General features: G+C 49.9%; 1 protein-coding gene across 7 annotated transcripts in view; it reads right to left on the bottom strand.

Annotated features, from left to right (window-relative positions):
- Positions 1-15,580: 15,580 nt before the first annotated feature.
- KCNQ4 (potassium voltage-gated channel subfamily Q member 4) overlaps positions 15,581-17,834 on the bottom strand; it is a 53,764-nt gene continuing 51,510 nt past the window's right edge. For all 7 annotated transcript variants that reach the window (XM_045476842.1, XM_045476841.1, XM_045476840.1 and 4 more), the window contains one exon: positions 15,581-17,781. In XM_045476842.1, the coding sequence (XP_045332798.1) occupies positions 17,569-17,781 (213 nt within the window). In that variant the 3' untranslated portion in view covers positions 15,581-17,568. The remainder of the gene's footprint in view (positions 17,782-17,834) is intronic.

The raw sequence follows: 17,834 nt of genomic DNA, 5'->3' as shown, positions 1-17,834 counted from the left end.
CACCTTCACCACATATCAGGGTTGATGAGGAGTCTTTCCCCCAGGCTGGAAGGCTCCGAGGACGGAACCTGATTCATCGCTGTCCTGGCTTCCACCCCGCGTGTGGCTCCAAGTGGGTGTTAGAAAGTGCTGGAAGGGCTGCTTCCTGGCCCTGGGCTGGGAGCCGAGACCAGAAGAGGGTCCAAGCCAGAGCTTGAGCTGGAGTTGGCAGCATTACTGACAGCCCAACCATGAATCTGTGACCTGAGGCGCATTATTTGAGTGCTCTAAACTCAGGGCACCCGGGCGGCTCAGTCGGTTAAGTGTCCAACTCTTGATTTTGGCTTAGGTCATGATCTCACGTGAGTTCGTGAGTTCAGACCTGGCATCGGGCTCTGTGCTGACGGTGTGGAGCCTGTTTGAGATTCTCTACCCCCCCCCCCCAAAAAAAATAAACAGACTTAAAAAAGAAGCGAGTGCTCTAAACTCAGTACCTGGAGGACCACATTCCACATTCCCCACCCCTCCTGCCTCACAGGTGCTAGAAGGCAGGGAGGCTAGACTGAGGGAGGCGGGAAATGCAATGCTTCCCCCGCATGTGGGGCCGCAGGCTTGATGTGCATGTCCCCCCCCCCCCCACACAACAGCTCCCAGAGGCGGCTGTCGTTACCGGCCTCATCCCAGCCTATTGGCCTCCTTCCAGGCAGCTGAGGCTCAGAGAGGTCAAGCAACCTACTCAACAATACACAGGACTCTAGGGAAGAGGCTGTTCTCATCAGCAGGATGAGGGCTGTTGAACATCAATCAGCATCAAGTCCAGATCTCCCCCAGGGAGCAGGGGTGTGGCAGGGACGGGACAGAGAGTCGCCTACAGCTCATCAGGGGGTGCGCTCCAGGGGGACTTGCACCTTTGCCGCTTCCTCGTGAAAAGTTCCTGCGGTGGGCGGTGCCATAAAGTCGGCACTTCCGGTCAATTGGCACATCCTGGCAGCAAGCCCCCCCCGCCCCCCGGCACCCAGCCCCTGCTCTGGTCTGGCAGAGAACATGAGTTAAGTATTGTTTGCTCTTAAAACAAACACACTGTGTTCGGTCAAAAGTAATATACACTTGAAGCAAAGTCATTTGAAACAATTTCGAAGGTATAAAGTGAAAATTCCAAGACCCTCCGGGTTTTTCCACACGCGCACATGCGATGTGTACATTATGTTACCTGTGCTATACACACGTACACAATACGCATCTCTTTTTTACATGCCTAGGATTATATGGTTGTATATGATTGGATTTCGTTCTTTCGCTTAATGTAGTCTAGGAATCTTCCCTTGTCAGTGAACACGTCTCTCCCTCACTCTTTTTAATGACCGCATCGTGCATAATCTGCTTAAACCGGTCTCTTGTCGATGGAAACTGAACTTGCTTCCTGAATTTCGCTGTTACTAAACAATGCTACAAGGAGCATCCTTGTGTATTTACCTTTGCACCCTCGTGGAAACATCTCTGTATAATGCACTCCTAGAAGGGGACTTACTGGGTCAGAAGATATGAGCAAATAAAACCGTGAGAGCCACTGCCAAATGGTTCTCGAACTAGCTGTTCCCATTCACCTTCCTGCCAGCGCTGTGACAGAGCGCCCGCTGGCTCAGACCCTGGGCCACCCTGGACGTTAGCAATGTCTTTAATTGTTACCTCCCTAAATTTCTTTTTTTTTTTTTAATTTTTTTTAACGTTTATTTATTTTTGAGACAGAGAGAGACAGAGCATGAACGGGGGAGGGTCACAGAGAGAGGGAGACACAGAATCTGAAACAGGCTCCAGGCTCTGAGCTGCCCGACGCGGGGCTCGAACCCATGGACCGTGAGATCATGACCTGAGCCGAAGTCGGACGCTTAACCGACCGAGCCACCCGGGCGCCCCCTAAATTTCTTTTTTAAAAAAGGTTGTTTAATTTCTGTTTCTTTGATTATCAAGAAAGATGTTGTTTATTTGTATTTCTTGTCCTAAGAATTTCTTGTGCATACTCTTGCCCGTGTTCCTACCGGGCCGTTTGTCTTTTTGTCATCGCGGTATAAGAGTTCATTATATATTACAAATAGTAAACCTTTGTCTCTGGTAAATGTTGCAAATATTCTCTCCCCCATCTGTGGCTGGTCGTCTGACTTTGTTTATGGTATCTTTTGCCTTTCGGGGCATTTAACGTTCGTGTCATTCGTGTCAAAAAAAAAAAATCTCTCCATTACCCCCCCTCCCCCCAATAGCTTCTGGATTTAAATTCAGGACAGGAATTCTCTGGCCCTCCTCGGAGACACCGGCCAAGTTGTGCTTCTGCCCCGGGTTCTGTATGCAGAGAGCAAGGTCAACAGTCTGGCCACAGGGGCTGAGAAACAAGCCCAGGTCTTGGTGTAATACGGACCCGGATTAAAATTCTGGCCTCCGGCTACATATACGACATCGGGCAAAGCCACCTTACCACTCTGAGCCTCTGGTTTTGTTTTTCTTTCTAGTCTAAAATATGTATCGATACACACACACCCAACTGGTCAGATCAAATGAGCAAGGCTAGGGGCGCCTGGGTGGTGCAGTCGGTTGGGCATCCGACTTCAGCCAGGTCACGATCTCGCGGTCCGTGAGTTCGAGCCCCGCGTCAGGCTCTTGCTGATAGCTCAGAGCCTGGAGCCTGTTTCCGATTCTGTGTCTCCCTCTCTCTCTGCCCCTCCCCCGTTCATGCTCTGCCTCTCTCTGTCCCAAAAATAAATAAACGTTGAAAAAAAAAAATTAAAAAAAAAAAAAATGAGCAAGGCTGACGTGTGTGTGTGACCAGCACAGTGCCTGGCCCACGGTAAGTTCCCAATAAGTGATGGTGTTTCCAACATTAGTACAGTAGGTGCTGAGTAAGAAGCAGCAGCTGGTTAACAGTGTCCAGACAGGAGGCCAGAGTGGGGATGGTGACTTCAAACAATGTCCCACGTAAACGGTGGAAGGATGGGCCTCTTCAGCCTGCAGAGGGAGACCCAGAGGCAGAAGGAGACATTTGTCGTTGACGCCTCCTAGAATCCGTCATCCTTCCCCCCCCCCCCAAAAAAAAGGTTTCCTCAAATTCTGTGTGGGCAATCACCTCTCCTTCATGTAGTTTGGATAAGTTTGCCTGTTCCTCTCTAGGTGATTCAAAATAAGATAATACTAAACGGCAAAACGGGTATAGAAATCCCAAAAAGTTCTTCGGTTTTCCGTAACTAGTCTAAATAGCAATGTTTTTTTAATGTTTATTTATTTATGTTCAAGAGGGGGGGAGAGAGAGAGAGAGAGAGAGAGGGAGAGATCGTGGGTGGGGGAGGGGCAGAGAGAGAGGGAGACGGAGTCCCAGGCAGGCTCCACACTGTCAGCGCAGAGCCTGACGCGGGGCTCGAACCCGGGAACCGCGAGATCGTGACCGGAGTAGAAATCAAGAGTTGGACGCTTAACTGACTGAGCCACCCAGGTGCCCTCAAATCGCAATGTTTTCTCTCTTCCTCTTTTTCTTCTTTCTCCTCCCCTTCTTCTTCACATCAAACCCTTTCAAGTTTCCAGCTGGTGCCCTAAACACGTGAGCTGTCTGCTTACACATTATTATTCCAAGATACATAGAGGCAGGGAAACTGAGGCACATGGAGGGGAAGTGACATGCCTACTACCACACAGCTAGTAATTTATTGAATTTAATGTACTGAGCCTAGTACATATAATGAGAGATATTTAAGTGTCAACCCAGCTGCTGTACAAAGGGAACCAGAAAAGGTTTCAAGTGGCTTCAAGAGTAGAAAATATTTCTGTCTAGTTTTACTCAGTCACTCCGACCCAGATTGCTTCCTTCTTGCCCTGCTATTGATGACCCCAACCTCATGAGCCAGGTAGGCTGCTCGAAATCCACTTTGGCTTTTTTGTTTTGAGGGGGTTGGGGTTTTTTTTTTTTTAATGTTTTATCTATTTTTGAGAGAGAGAGACAGAGACCAAGAGGGGGAGGGGCAGAGAGCGAGGGAGACACAGAATCGGAAGCAGGCTCCAGGCTCTGAGCTGTCAGCACAGAACCCGACACGGGGCTCGAACTCATGAACTGTGAGATCATGATCTGAGCCGAAGGCAGACGGTGCTTAACCGACTGAGCCACCCAGGGGCTACTGGGATTGGGTGTTTGTTGTTTTGTTTTGTTTGTCTTTGTGGAGTGGAAGCTGGGTCAGCTCTCAGGAAGAGGACAGCAAAGAGGTAAAGTACAAGCAATGTTTCAAGGCCCAGATACATACATTACTTCCGCCCAGATTCTCTTGACAAGAATTTGTTCACATGACCCCATTTAGCTGCAAAAAAGACTAGAGAATGTACTTTCTATCAGTACAGAAAATGGGAGGGGTGGATTTGGGTGGACAACCAGCTGTCTCTACCACAGCAGGTGGTAGTAATAAGTGGCTCAATGGAGATTAGAACTCAAGTCTCCCGCAATGGAGATTAGAACTCAAGTCTCCCGTGCCCCAGAATACTCGGTGGGGGCGGGGAAGGTGTCAGAGGTGTCTCTATATAAAGAGAATGGCTGGTTGGGGCGCCTGGGTGGCTCAGTCAGTGAAGCGTCCTGCTCTTTATCTCCACTCAGGTCATGATCTCCTGGTTCGTGGGATCGAGCCCTGCGTTGAGCCTACTTGGGATACTCTCTCTCCCTCTTTCTCTCTGCCCCTCCACCACTCACACTTTCTCTCTCTCTCTCTCTCTCTCTCTCTCTCCCCCCTCCCCTCGAAATAAATGAACAGAGATTGCTGGAACTGGGAAGAGTTGATGTCCGCACTGTGAATTTTTACCCTGGGTAATTCACTTCCCTTCTCTGAGTTTCGGTTTTCCTACATGCAAACTGGGATGATAATGGTACTTGCCAAAGTTTATAACACATGCTAGGTGCTCACATGGTGGGATGGATGGAGTAGAATGGGACATGAGCACATGAAAGAAGAAAATGCCAGGGGAGGTAATAGTGTGTCCTCTGACCAAGCGGCATGGATGAATAAAGCTTGACTGGGAAGGACAACATGCCAGTGTGTCAGGGTGTAGGGCGGCAGTCAGGGGAGCGAGTGATCTACTCGAGTAGATCAAGGGTCAGAGAAGGGATGGCCCTCGAGTGGCAGGCTGGGGAGCTTGAACTTGATCCTGTAAGTAATGGGGGTAGGGGCATGCAGTCTTTGTGCAGGATGGAAAAAGAGCTAGGTTTGTGTTTTGCAAGGATCACTCTGACTGCTCTGAGTAGCACGAATTCAAGAGGGGTCCAGTGGAGTACTGGAGACGCTGATCCAGGTACAGACGAGCACCCCAGGACATGTGGTGGCAAGGTGGGTCACGTGGCAGAGACCGTAAACACAGAAGGAATAAGATTTAAGAGAGATTTGCTCTGAAAAAGCCTGGTACACGATGTCTGGGGTAGAGGGACCCTCTTGCTGAATGAACTGTAGATTTAGGATTATTTAGGATTAGGTGTGTGGCTTTAAGTGCCAGAATAACGGCAGCTTGAACAGAAGAAACCAGGGAGGTGGTCCAGGACTGGCGTGGTTATCACAGCGTCACAGGATCTAGGCTTCTCCACCTTATTGCTTCGTCACTCATGGGTTAGGCCTCGTGGTCCCAAAAGGCTGCTCTGGCTACTCTATCAACATTCCAGCCAGAAAAGAGGAAAGAGAAGGAGAAGGGCACTTTCTGGAAGTTGCCCGCACGGAACCACAAAAAAGAGTCAGGAATGTTGCCTTTATTCTTGGTGGCTAGAATTGGGGGGGGGGGGGTTCTACTACTACAGAGGAAGTGGGAATGAATATTGGGGGTGACCGCAGTGTTAGTAATGGGCTACTAAAGTGGAGGCTGTAGGAAAGAGAGGAGCCAAAACGATTCCCAGGAGTGTGGCTTAAAGGATGAGATGGGCTCTTGCCCAAGGTGGGAGCCGGAAGAGCAGGTTGGATAGCAGAGAGTAGGATAAGACCAGAAGGGACCCACCGGGACATCCAGGGTTCATGGCCAACTGGAGGAAGTCTGGATACATGGGCCAAGTGCTCAGTAGTGAGCTCTGGGCTGAGAATAAGCATGTTTTGGAGTTATTAGCATATCAGCGATCGCCATAGGAATGGTCATGCCGAGTAATAAAAGAAAGTGGCCAAGGACATAACCTTGGGGAACGCAGACATTAAAGAGAAGGGAGGGACGTGGGGCACCCGGGTGGCTCAGTCAGTTGAACGTCCGACTTCAGCTCAGGTCATGGCCTCACCCACAGTTCGTGAGTTCAAGCCCTGGGTCAGGCTCTGTGCTGACAGCTCAGAGCCTGGAGACTGCTTTGGATTCTGTGCGTCTCTCTCTCTCTCTCTCTGACCCTCCTCTGCTCGCTCTCTCTCTCTCAAAAATAAATAAACATTAAGAAAAGAGAGAGAGAAGGGAGCAACAGATTGAGAAGCAGCCGGGGAGGTCGGAGAAGAACCAGAGGAGATGTCATGAAAGCCACCGAAGGAGATGTGGTCAGCAGCGTCTAATGCTGTTGAAATATCAGACAAATGAGGGCTGAAAGCAGGCTGTTGAGTTTGGCAACCAGGAAGAGAAAACCAACTTTACCAAAGCAGTTTCAGGGGAATAGCGGGGCATTAGTCAGCGGGTCAGCAGAAGGTAAGAAAGAGGAAGGGTAAAGGATCAGCAAAGGTAAGTGGCTTGGTCAGGTCATGTTTGGGACCTCAGCGTATTTATGGGTCAAGTGACCCATGCCTGGGGCTTCTTGGTTGGGTTTTTCCCAGGGTTTGACCCAGATAGTGCAGACTGGAGATGGAATGCAATACCCCATTTTGCTCAAGAGGTGGCAGCACCACACCAAGTGACACAGCCAGGATCGCCACATTGCACATGAATGTATTTTCAGGGAAATGAAGCTTATTTCCCAGAACAGCAAAGCTTTGGGGGGTTTTGCCATCTTGGATGAGAGCCTTGAGCAAAGAAAACTTAACGGAACTTTGGGTCAAACCCTGTCATTTACTGGCTGTGTGGCCTTGAGTAAGTCCTGCTTCCTAGTCGACAAACTGGGGATGATAACATGCCCAAACTTGTATTAGGGATCATTGGGAATCTTAAATGAGTGTGGTTATGTCTGATGGTCTTATAGACAGATTCAGGGCAGGGATGGACAGTGGGCACAGGCTCAGAAGCAGAGGGAGGGGGCCCCGGCCAGACGTGGCCAGGGGGATGCCTGTGGTCATACAAGGACTGGATGGAGCAGTGGTTTGGGAGTCAGGAAAGCTGGGCTCAGATTTTGCAGAGGAGGGAACTGAGGCTCACAGAGTGGGAAAATGAATTTTCCAGGTCCGTGCCCCTCACACAGGCAAAGGCATCAATACCAATATTTGAAAAAGAATTTTATTTATTTTTTTTTTAATTTTTTTTTCAACGTTTATTTATTTTTGGGACAGAGAGAGACAGAGCATGAACGGGGGAGGGGCAGAGAGAGAGGGAGACACAGAATCGGAAACAGGCTCCAGGCTCTGAGCCATCAGCCCAGAGCCTGACTCGGGGCTCGAACTCACGGACCGCGAGATCGTGACCTGGCTGAAGTCGGAGGCTTAACCGACTGCGCCACCCAGGCGCCCCAAGAATTTTATTTTTAAAATAGTTTTTAAAGCATTGAAATTGTATCATGGGAAAATCAAAACTCTGTGGAATTTCTTTGCCACTGTGGTGTGGTTTCACGTTTTCTGCACTTAGGGCTTTGGAAGGCGTGCCTCTCCTCTGGTCCCTGTTTAACCAAAACATTCTGAGAGAGCCCCTACATCTACTCTTTCCCCAGGTCAAGGATGTGAGAGGAGGAAGACCACCCAAGGGAAAAACTGGGGGTCAAGAAACTTGGGCTCAGCTCTCTAGGCTCCTCCCTGGATTATTGGGCCTCAGTTTCCCCATCTGCAAAATATGGCGGTTGGACCGGCCAGCCCTGGGAGCCTTGGAAGCCCTGACTTTTTCTGAAGGCTCTTGTTTCTCCTTGAGCTTCCCTGATACCCTTCCTAAAATTGCCTCCCCTCAATGCTGTCACTTTCCTATCTCCAGTTTCTTGTCTTCATAGCGCTTAACACTCTCTGAAATTATCTTGTTCGGCTTTTGTTGTTTAATTTCTTTCTTTTCTTTTTTAAAGTAGGCTCCATGCCAAATGTGGGGCTTGAACTTGCAACGCTGAGATCAAGTGCCACATGCCATACCGACTGAGCCAGCCAGGTGCCCGTCTAGCTTATTTTCTGTCGAGACAGTAATCTGCTGTCTGCTCCATGTGATCAGGGACTTTGTGAGTTTGGGAGAGCCACTATGACCTTGGCACCTTAAAGAGTGCTTGGCACATGGTTGAGACGAACAAACAGTTGTGAAACAAATGAATGAAGGGCAGAGAACAGAGCCCCTGACTCTCTGAGGCAAGTCCTGGAGTCCCCATTTCTCAACAGGTGACGTGCTCAGCTCTGCTACACCTCTCTCTCTTCAGACATGTTGGTCCTAACTAATGGGCCTTCATGGTAGGGCATCCTGCCCCCAAAGTCCAGCCTCCCTCTTGGCTCCAGGCTGGAGCTACAACACCAAGTCAAGGTCTTTACTGACGCCTTGTGGCCATGGAGACATATAACAGGGACTGGGAGTCTTCCCAGGTAGGGGACGGTCAATCCCAGGTGGCCCTGCTTCCCCCCCTGCAAACCAGCATTTATCTATCACCTGTGTTCCCCGGCTGATGGGGGGGATAGTTATGACTACAGATCAGAAGCAGGTGTGCTTCTTGCCTTCCAGGAGCTGAAGTGACACCTGGGGAAAGAGCGGAAGGGTATGGGTCATTAGGTCCAGGAGAGGAGCCAGGGGAGAGTCTAGTGGGAGGGAAGGCAAGTGGTAAGGGCAGAACCCACCCAGGCGAGCAGGCAGGGTAGCCTGGGTCTTGGGCCTCAGGATTCTCCTCCCAGGGTATCTGTTTTCCAGCAATCTTCCCCCTTTCTTCCAAGAAGTCCTCCTTGTCTCCCACCCACTTTAAAGTCTATGTGGGAAATTAGAAGAGAACGCGAAGAAGGAGGAGGAGGAGGAGGAGAAGAAGAAGAAGAAGAAAGAGGAGGGGGACGAGGAGAAGAAGGAGGAGGAGAAGGAGAAGAAGAAGAAGGAGGAGGAGAAGAAAGAGAAGGAGGAGGAGGAGAAGGAGGAGAAGGAGAAGAAGAAGGGGAAGAAGAAGAAGGAGGAGATGGAGGGGGGGGGGAGGAGGAGGAGAAAAGGGGGGAGGGGAGGAGAGGAGGAAGTGTTTGATGCCCACAGAAGTAAATGGTACAAAAATAAAGGTGTGTAAGGAGAGTTTAAAGAATGTTCTGTTTTGGGCAGCTCTTTCTGCCCAAGGGTCCTGGCCCCGTGCTCTAATAAAATCACCTTTTTTGTACACACACAAAGAATGTTCTGCTTCTTAAAAAAATATACATATTTATTTTTAAATTTACATCCAAGTTAGTTAGCATATAGTGAAATAATGATTTTAGGAGTAGATTCCAGTGACTCATCCCCTGTATGTAACACCCAGTGTTCACCCACACAAGTGTCTTCCTTAATGCCCCTTCCCCATTTAGCCCATCCCCCTACCCACAGCCCCTCCGGCAAACCTGTTTGTTCTCTGTATTTAAGACTCTCTTATGTTTTGTCCCCCTCCTTGTTTTATCTTATTTTTGCTTCCCTTCTCTTATGTTCATTTGTTTTGTATCTTAAATTCCTCATATGGGCGAAGTCATATGATATTTGTCTTTCTCTAATTTTGCTTAGCATAATACCCTCTAGTTCCATCCATGTAGTTGCAAATGGCAAGATTTCAAGGAATGTTCTGCTTTGTGATGTGCATTGGTAAACCTTTGATCTCACTGCTTCCTGTAAAATCCACCTTACTAGCTGTATTAGTCAGGTCTTACTGTGATAATGTTGTGACATAAACAAATCCAAAATCTCAGTGGCCTAGAAAATCAAGTATGATTCCATACTCCTGAGTCTGTATGTCAACTGCATGGTATTCAGCTGATATTGGCTGGATCAGGCTGGACTCCTGACTTTGAATCTGGTTCAGGTCTGCTCATGCTCATTCTGGACCCAGGATGAAGGAACAATAGTTATCTGAGTCTCTTGTGGTGGAGGAAGGATGCACCAAGAGGTTTGACAGAATCATTCTGCCTCTTATGGCCTTACCTTAGAATAAGCATGCTGTCCTTCCCCGCACCCCCCGCCCCCCACTCCGCTGACATTCCAATGGCCAAAGTAAATCCCATGGCCAAGCCCAAAGTGGGCTTGGAGTGGTGGAGTGGACGCTGAGGTGCTCAGATACCTTTAGGGCCTGTGCACCCATTCTCCAGCTGCTGGCCCACAACCATCACTCACTGGGAATTGCCCCTGGCCATAGGAAACTGCCTTACCCAAAGTCATGCCCTCCCCCGGGGGCAGCTCACGGCAGGTGACTGACTGAAGCAGGGACACAAAGACCTGCCTCCTTTCCTCAATTTGGCAAAACCCTGAAGGGCTGCCTGAGTTCCAGAGCTCCTGAAGGTCAGCAGATGCCTCCGTTGAAATTGCACTTGCAGATCAAATTCTCCCTCTGCCCAGTCCTGACATCCCCACAGAAGAATCTGCTGAGAGCACTCCCCAGTGAACCTCTGCCCACCACTCTGTCTCAGAATCTGAAGGAAAGCCATTGTAAGACAGGTGGGGAAGCTTACTCCACCCAAAGGTAGCCATGGCAACAAGGAAAGGAGAAAGACTTTTCAGACGAATAATACTGTCTACTACAACTGTTAAAGAAAGCCTCCTGGAGACAGATCCGATTTATTTTGCTTGCAACAAAATGCTGGGCACACGCTCAGTGTGTATACATTGATTTTATCTTTTATACTGGGGTTCCAAATAGGCTATGCTGTAGCAAAGGTTCTGGAGTTAAAAAAAAAAAAAAAAAAAAAAAAAAAAAAAGATTCTGGGGCTTAAAAAAAAAGGCGCTCAGTCTGTAGCATTTGTTATGGCAGCAAACTAAGACACCAGTATAGCAGCTTTCACAATCTTGTTGCACGCAAGAGGTGGGTGTGGAAGGGGAAAATGTGTCCGTCAACTTCTCAGAGGGAAAACAAAGAAGTTGTTTCGGCGACTGGAACTGTTCAAAGTACATCACATAAGCTCTCTAAAGTGGGAAAGATGTAGCATGGGGTGTTTTGATCTACAAGAGTGTAAAAATTGCAAGAGTCAGAGCACCCCCTATGAGCTGAGCCCCTGCGGCACGGCAGTCCCAAGCTGCTAGGTAAGGCTTCTGAGCCACAGCCTTTAAGAGGCCCTAGCTTCCACGTTTGCCCTCTGGTCACGTAATGAAGCCCAGTCGATAAGCCACAAGGAGCAAAGACAAGCCATCCACCCCGTCGGACCAACCACAGTGCTGACAGCCGGTCAGTGAGGTCATCTTAGACCATCCCGCCCCAGTCAAGAAGCCAGGTGATGGCAACCACATTAGTGATCCCAGGTGAGACCAGCAGAGCTGCTCAGCTGAGCCCCCCTCAAATTGCTGACCCACAGAATCAAGAGTGAGTAAAATGGTTGTTGTTTTAAGCTATTAAGGTGTAAGGTGAGTTGTTACATAGCAATAGATAAAGACACACCAAGCTAAAATCGTATCTGCTCTCGAGGCCATATTTGATGACTGTTTGGGGACTCCCATAGCCACCTGCAAACACTCCTTGCTGAGCCAGACAAACTCGGAAGATAAAGAGCGGCGTGTGCACTGGGTAACTGTGCATCTGTTTCCCCCAGGGGCTGGATGACCTCAGGCCCAGACCTGGGTCTCCCGCAGCGGTTCATCTTGTGTATTGTGCTGAGCCAGGACCTGACATACAGCAGGTGCTCCATAGACATTTACTCAATTAGTGAAATGCCATGGGACTTGTCTAGGTTAACAACATCTCCTGCTCGGATTACTGCAGCAGTCTCCGAACTGGGAACAGCCAGACTTGCTCCCTCAAATCCCTCTTCCAACCTAGGAAGAAAACTTTGTAAAATGGAAATCTAGCCTGGTTTCATCCCTGGTCAACATCTTTAGTTGGCTCCCAAATCCCCTCACGGTTAAGTCCCATCTCTTTGGAATGAATGACTTATGGAATCCTGAAGACCTTGATCTCTAATTCCTAAGCCCCATCTTGTACCATTCTCTCCTTTGCTCCCTGGGCCCAGCCACAGGGATTTCTTTCTATTCCTTTGTGCCATATGCTCTCTGGTGCCTCTGGACCTTTATACATGCTAGACACTCTAGCCGGAACATTCGCCACCACCCAGTTCCTAAAACTGGCTAAATCCTACTCATCCTTCAGTCTATTCGGTACTGCATCAACACCGGTTTGGGGTGATGGCTAATGATTTGGCTGCACGGTCAGGGACTTAGGAAGCACAGAATTGGAGGATTGGTGACAAGGAGGACTTGGGATGAGGTATTTAGATGGACTTTCAGCAATGGGCACAGAGTGTAAAGATATTTCTATCCCAAGTGAAATCTCACCAAAGAGCATCCACGGCAGACAAGGCTCTTGATAATCAGATGGCTAAGATGGCACATCCCATGGACACCAGTTGGCCTCTTTCTGCAACTCCTCCAGGGCTTGTTCAACATGCTCTCGCACCACGTGGTCATGGTGGCAAGAAGGGAGACTATTTACAGGTTCAACGATATGAACTCACCACCCCTCCTCCCAAAGCTCATCTGCTTAATGCCACTACTGTCTGTCCAATCTACCATCAGGAGAGACAGATGTTGAATACCCAACATGCCACAATTCTGCAGGGGTTCATCTAACCACCTGGTGCCAGGTTGATTCCCTGGGCCCTTCCCATCATGGAGAGGACAGTGACTTAGCCTCATTAACGCAGCTCCAATATACAGTTCCAGGCATCAATGAGCAGTAGTGAGAATAGCTTCTCCCACTATGACACCAAATAACTTACAGTATTAGTTTCTTGTAGTTGCCGTAACAAGTCACTACAAATTGGGCGACTTGAAACAACAGAATTTATTCTCTCACAGTTCTGGAGGCCAAAAATTCACCATCAGCCTCACAGGGCCCAAACCAAAGTGTCAAGCAGAGCTGTCCTCCCTATACAACTCTAGGAGAGAATCGTTCCTGGACTTTTCCCGCTTCTGGCTGCTGTAGGCATACCTTTGCTCTGGCCGCACTACTCCAGTCTCTGCTTCTGTCTCTAATTGCCTCCTCCTTTCCTGTGTGTGTAAGATTTCCCTCTGCCTTTCTCTCTTAAAAGGACATTTACAATTGGATTCAGGGCCCACCGGATAATCCAGGATTATCTCCCCCAAGGCAAGATCATTAACTTAATCACATCTGCAAAGATCCCTTTTCCTTACAAGGTAACATTTACAGATTCCAGAGATTAGGATCTGTTATCTTTGGGTGGCGATTATTCAGCCTACTGCACCCACTCACAAAACTTTTGCTTCTTGTCCCTGCAGTGTTGGGCTCCACCAGTCTGGAGGTCTTAGTTCTCAAAGGAAGGGAAGAAACCGTCTTCATTGCATTGGAATTGGAAACTTCTAACTGGTCTTTTGGATTTCTCATGCCACTAAACCAGCAGGCAAAGAAAGAGTTACTGTGCTGCCTGCCTAACTGGTCCTCGTCACCAAAGGGAAATTGGGATATTGCTACCCAATAAGAATGAGAACTACGTCTAGAACCCAGGGATCCTTCAGGGCCCCTCTTGGTACTTCCACGGACAATAGTAAAAGTTAGCAAAGAGCTTTGGTACCCCAAACTGCGCAGGCCCATGGAAGATCCAGACCATTCGGGAATGATTATTTGGGTCACTCCACCACACAAAGAACCCCAACTAGCTGATGTCCTGGCTAAGGGCAATTACATATAAGAGAATTGCAAATATATACACACTCACACACATATTTACCCAATTAGCCATATATATATATATATATATATATATATATATATATATATACATATATATGTATATATATGTATGTATACACGCACTTACTCAATTAACAAACAAATATCTATCAACTATGGCACTGTGACCAGTTACCCAAAGGAGGTCCCTCACAGGCATGCATATCTTCTTCTGTGTCTGGTGTGGGCATTGCATATTAAGTACTTAATTTTTGCCTCCCTCCTTCTTCTCCCCTATTATTTTATATAAAGACTGTAAGTGGTTGCTAACTTTACAGTTCACTGTTTAGTTGTAGGTGGGCTTGTGACTTAATTAGAGGAGTAATTAACATCATCCAAATATGGATTCAATGACTAACTCCTGGAGATGGAGACATCTATTGGACGGTGGGACTTTGTGCTTTTCCTATTTGGGGGAAGAGGGTTATTATCCTCATTTGCAAGGTAGTTTCATCTTATTAGGTGGAAGCTACTGTTGTTATATATGGATGTTCAAGTACGTGTAGATGGATGTGTATGGGGACCAAGTGCCCAAAAGGGTGGATTGTGCCAGTTATGAAGCTATTGTCTTAGAGTTCCAAACACAGCCTTCTGCACTCAGCTCTGTGATCCTGGGGCTGGGACTCTGCAAACCACAGTACCTTTGTGAGCTGGCCTTGACAATAAGAGGCATTAGGGAAAGATTGGAAGGCAGGAGTGGAGACTTCTTTCTTCCTTTGCTTCATAACCTTAACAGCGATAGCCTAACCGTTGGTGCCAGCCCTTAGCTGTTTTTCCGCACTCCCAGGGAAGCTTCACTGTATCCCCTAAAAGGTGCTGGCACTAGCCAGACAACACCCTCCCTTCAGATTTCTGAGCCCTAGCAAGACAGGACTCCCCCAGTCAAGCCTGTGGGTTCTGCGAACCCCAACCTCTCCCCTCCATTCCTGCAGCCTTAGGAGAGGTAGCTGCTTCCTGTAGGAATTTCCTCTCAGTTACCTTAGTATTCTTTCTGTTCTTTCAAGCCCACCTATATCAATGTAATCTGTTCCCTATTGAAAATTCTCTTTGTTACAACCTAGCGGAGGGGCGCCTGGGCAGCTCAGTCGGATGAGCATCCAACTTTGGCTCCGGTCACGATCTAGCGGTTTGTGAGTTTGAGCCTCACATCGGGCTCTGTGCTGACAGCTCTCTCTCTGTCCCTCCCCCTGCTTGTGATCTGGCTCTGGCTCTCTCAAAATAAATAAACATTAAAAAAAAAGTGTAGTTTCTGTTTTCCTAATTGGACCCTGACTGACACAAACGATTAGGAAGCTGGTACTCACTTTTCACTGGGGCCCTAAGCCAAGAGAAAGTAAATTTGTAAGCGCCAGGGATCATCATGAGAGGTCAGCCTGCCTGGGAGGGAGGCTGAGACAGAAGACAGATCCCTGACATGTTAAAGCGCCTAGATCTAGCTGTGCCTACAACCATTCTGTCCTTTGGACAGTTTAGTTATCTGGGCCAATAAGTTTCATTTTCTTTCTTTCTTTTTTTTTTTCTTAAGGTATAATGGGTTAGATTTTTGTTGTTTACAAGCAAAAGGGTGCTGACTAATTCAAATTTCTTCATCCCCACCCCCAGACGAGGTGCCCCACCCCACAGCCACTGAACAGCCAAAAGCAACCACCTCCTACTGAAAATTTTAATGAAACCAATAAGTTAATAAGTTAACAAAGTGAGGTACTTGCATATCCGAGAACTGGGTTGGTGGGGGAACCTTGATCGTGGAAGGAGAGAAGGCTTCATCCCAAGTCTCCTTTGGTCAGAGGGTAATCCCGTTCTCCTGCCCCTCTCCACAGCTCTGTCTCTGAGGGGATGGAGGGTAGCTGTCTGGGGACAGTGCAGGTGAGGTGAGCCAGGACAGGTTCCATCCAGGACATGATGGTCACATGCAGAGGGTATGTTGGGGCAGAGGCTGGGCACCATGGGGCTGAGAAGACCCAGCCCCAGCCCTGGCGCTGGTGCATGCAGGTCCCCAGTCGTGAGATGCAGGCAGCTGGGCCTGAGCCCCTGTTCCCTGGCACCCCACAGAGGGTCACCATTGGTCCACTACCCATCACCCTCCTGCTACCTGCATTGGCTTCACAAAAGAGGGACAGGAGGATAGGGAGTACCAAAGAGGTGCTGGGAGCCTGGAGTGGATGGGGGGGGGTACTTATGCCAGTATGGGGGGGCTGCCAACTGAAGTGGAGAGCGGGGTGTGGAACGAGGGGAAACAGTGCGTGTGAGTGCCAGGTACGCAGCTGGTGCCCGACAAATACTTGCTAAATGCATCATTATTGTCCCAGAGAGCGAGAGAGACTAGGAAGGGGACAAGCCTAGGTGGAAGCAGGCCTGGTACCCACGCTGGGGAAGGGCCTGGGGTCTTTCTAGTGCTGTCCAGGCCCCCGAGGTCGAGGCCTGAGTTGTGCTGTACAGACACCAAGGAGGGCCCTTGGGAGCAGCAGAAGCAGCAGATGGGGCTCCTGGACCGGTGAGAAGTAGATCTTGAGAAAGGGGAGCTGGTAAAACTGGGGTGAGGCCTGGAGAGGCCTGGGGCCACTTCAGAGCTCCCTCCCCTACCCAGATGGAGTGGCAGGCTCCCTCTTGGTGGACATCACCCTGCAAGGCCCGCCCACTGGCATCAGCGGCAGAGGCCCAAGAGAGGCTGAGGGGCGGTGTGCTTGTGTCTCCAAGCGTGTGTGGTTGTGTGCATCACTGTGAGTGTGAGAGACTCTCTGCATGTCTGGGGAAACTGTGTGTGACCATGGGAGCACTGTCCATGAGAGATGTGGGGGCAAATACAGAAACTTGTGCTGTCAAAGGTGTCTGGAGGGCCAAGGAGGGAAGTGGACATCCAGCAGGAAGAAGGAGCCTCTGGGAGAGGGTCCCTGCAAAATGGAAGAAAGGCCCAAGCACTGCCCTTGGGGAGGAAAGGGAGAAACAAACAGGCCCCATGCGGGGTGAGGAGGGGGTGATAAGCCAAAGAACAGGGATGAGGGTCATGGCCAAGCAGCCTGAGACCAGCTACTGCTGGAGGCCCATCTCCCAAGGAGGGAGGGGCAGAGGGACCCCATGGGGGTCCCCAAAGTTGCATATTTAACATAGTTTGCATATATGGTGCCCAACTGCCTCGTGGCAGGGTCCTTTGCTAGTCGGTACCTATGGGCACCTTGGGCCCACCCCCAAGTGGGGCGGGGACTTGGCGGGAGGGTTTCCCTGCTCTGTCCGAAGGGCGGGCCAGAGACCTCACCTTGCATAGCTGGAAGCTGGGTCAGGGCCCAGGACCCCAGAGCCCCATTCTCACTCCCGGGACAGTGGCCCTGCCAGGCGGGCTGTGTCGGGCCTTGATGGAACGGGCAGGGCACTGGGGGAGGGGGGGGTGCGGAGGAGGCCGCGGGGCAGCCGCGGCGGCTGCCCTCGGTGCGGCCTGGCATCTCACGCTCCTGAGGTGGGTTGGGTCGCTGGCACCCCCACGGCGGGTATCTCGCCCACTCAGGCAGCTCAATACTGCGTGTGGCCTCTCTCCCCACAAGGGAGCAAGTTCAAGTAAGAGAGGAGTCCGGAGGCCTCAGAGGGCGGGTCCGAGCGCCAGGCCCAGGGGCTGGCCGTGTGCTGCCCCGCCCTGAGAAGCCCCTCAGTCCATGTTGGTGCTGACCGAGCGGGAGATGGTGAGCGTCTGTGCGGAGACGGAGATGTCCTCGTGGTCCACAGGGCTATGGTAGTCGGAGGTGATGTCGGGGTCGAAGAGCGGCACTTGCACGGTGCCCAGGCTGGCCGAGGTGCCAGAGCGCAGGCAGCGCGAGTAGAAGCCCAACAGCAGGTCCAGCTTGTGCTCAATGGACTGCACCTGGGGGCGGGGCGCGGTTGGAGGCGGGGCTTGGGGCGGGGGCGGGGTTTGGG

The sequence above is a fragment of the Leopardus geoffroyi genome, chromosome C1 (genome assembly GCF_018350155.1).
Source record: "Leopardus geoffroyi isolate Oge1 chromosome C1, O.geoffroyi_Oge1_pat1.0, whole genome shotgun sequence".
NCBI lineage: Eukaryota > Metazoa > Chordata > Mammalia > Carnivora > Felidae > Leopardus > Leopardus geoffroyi.
Note: the sequence above shows the minus strand (reverse complement) of the source record. Positions and strands in the feature narration are given on the sequence as shown.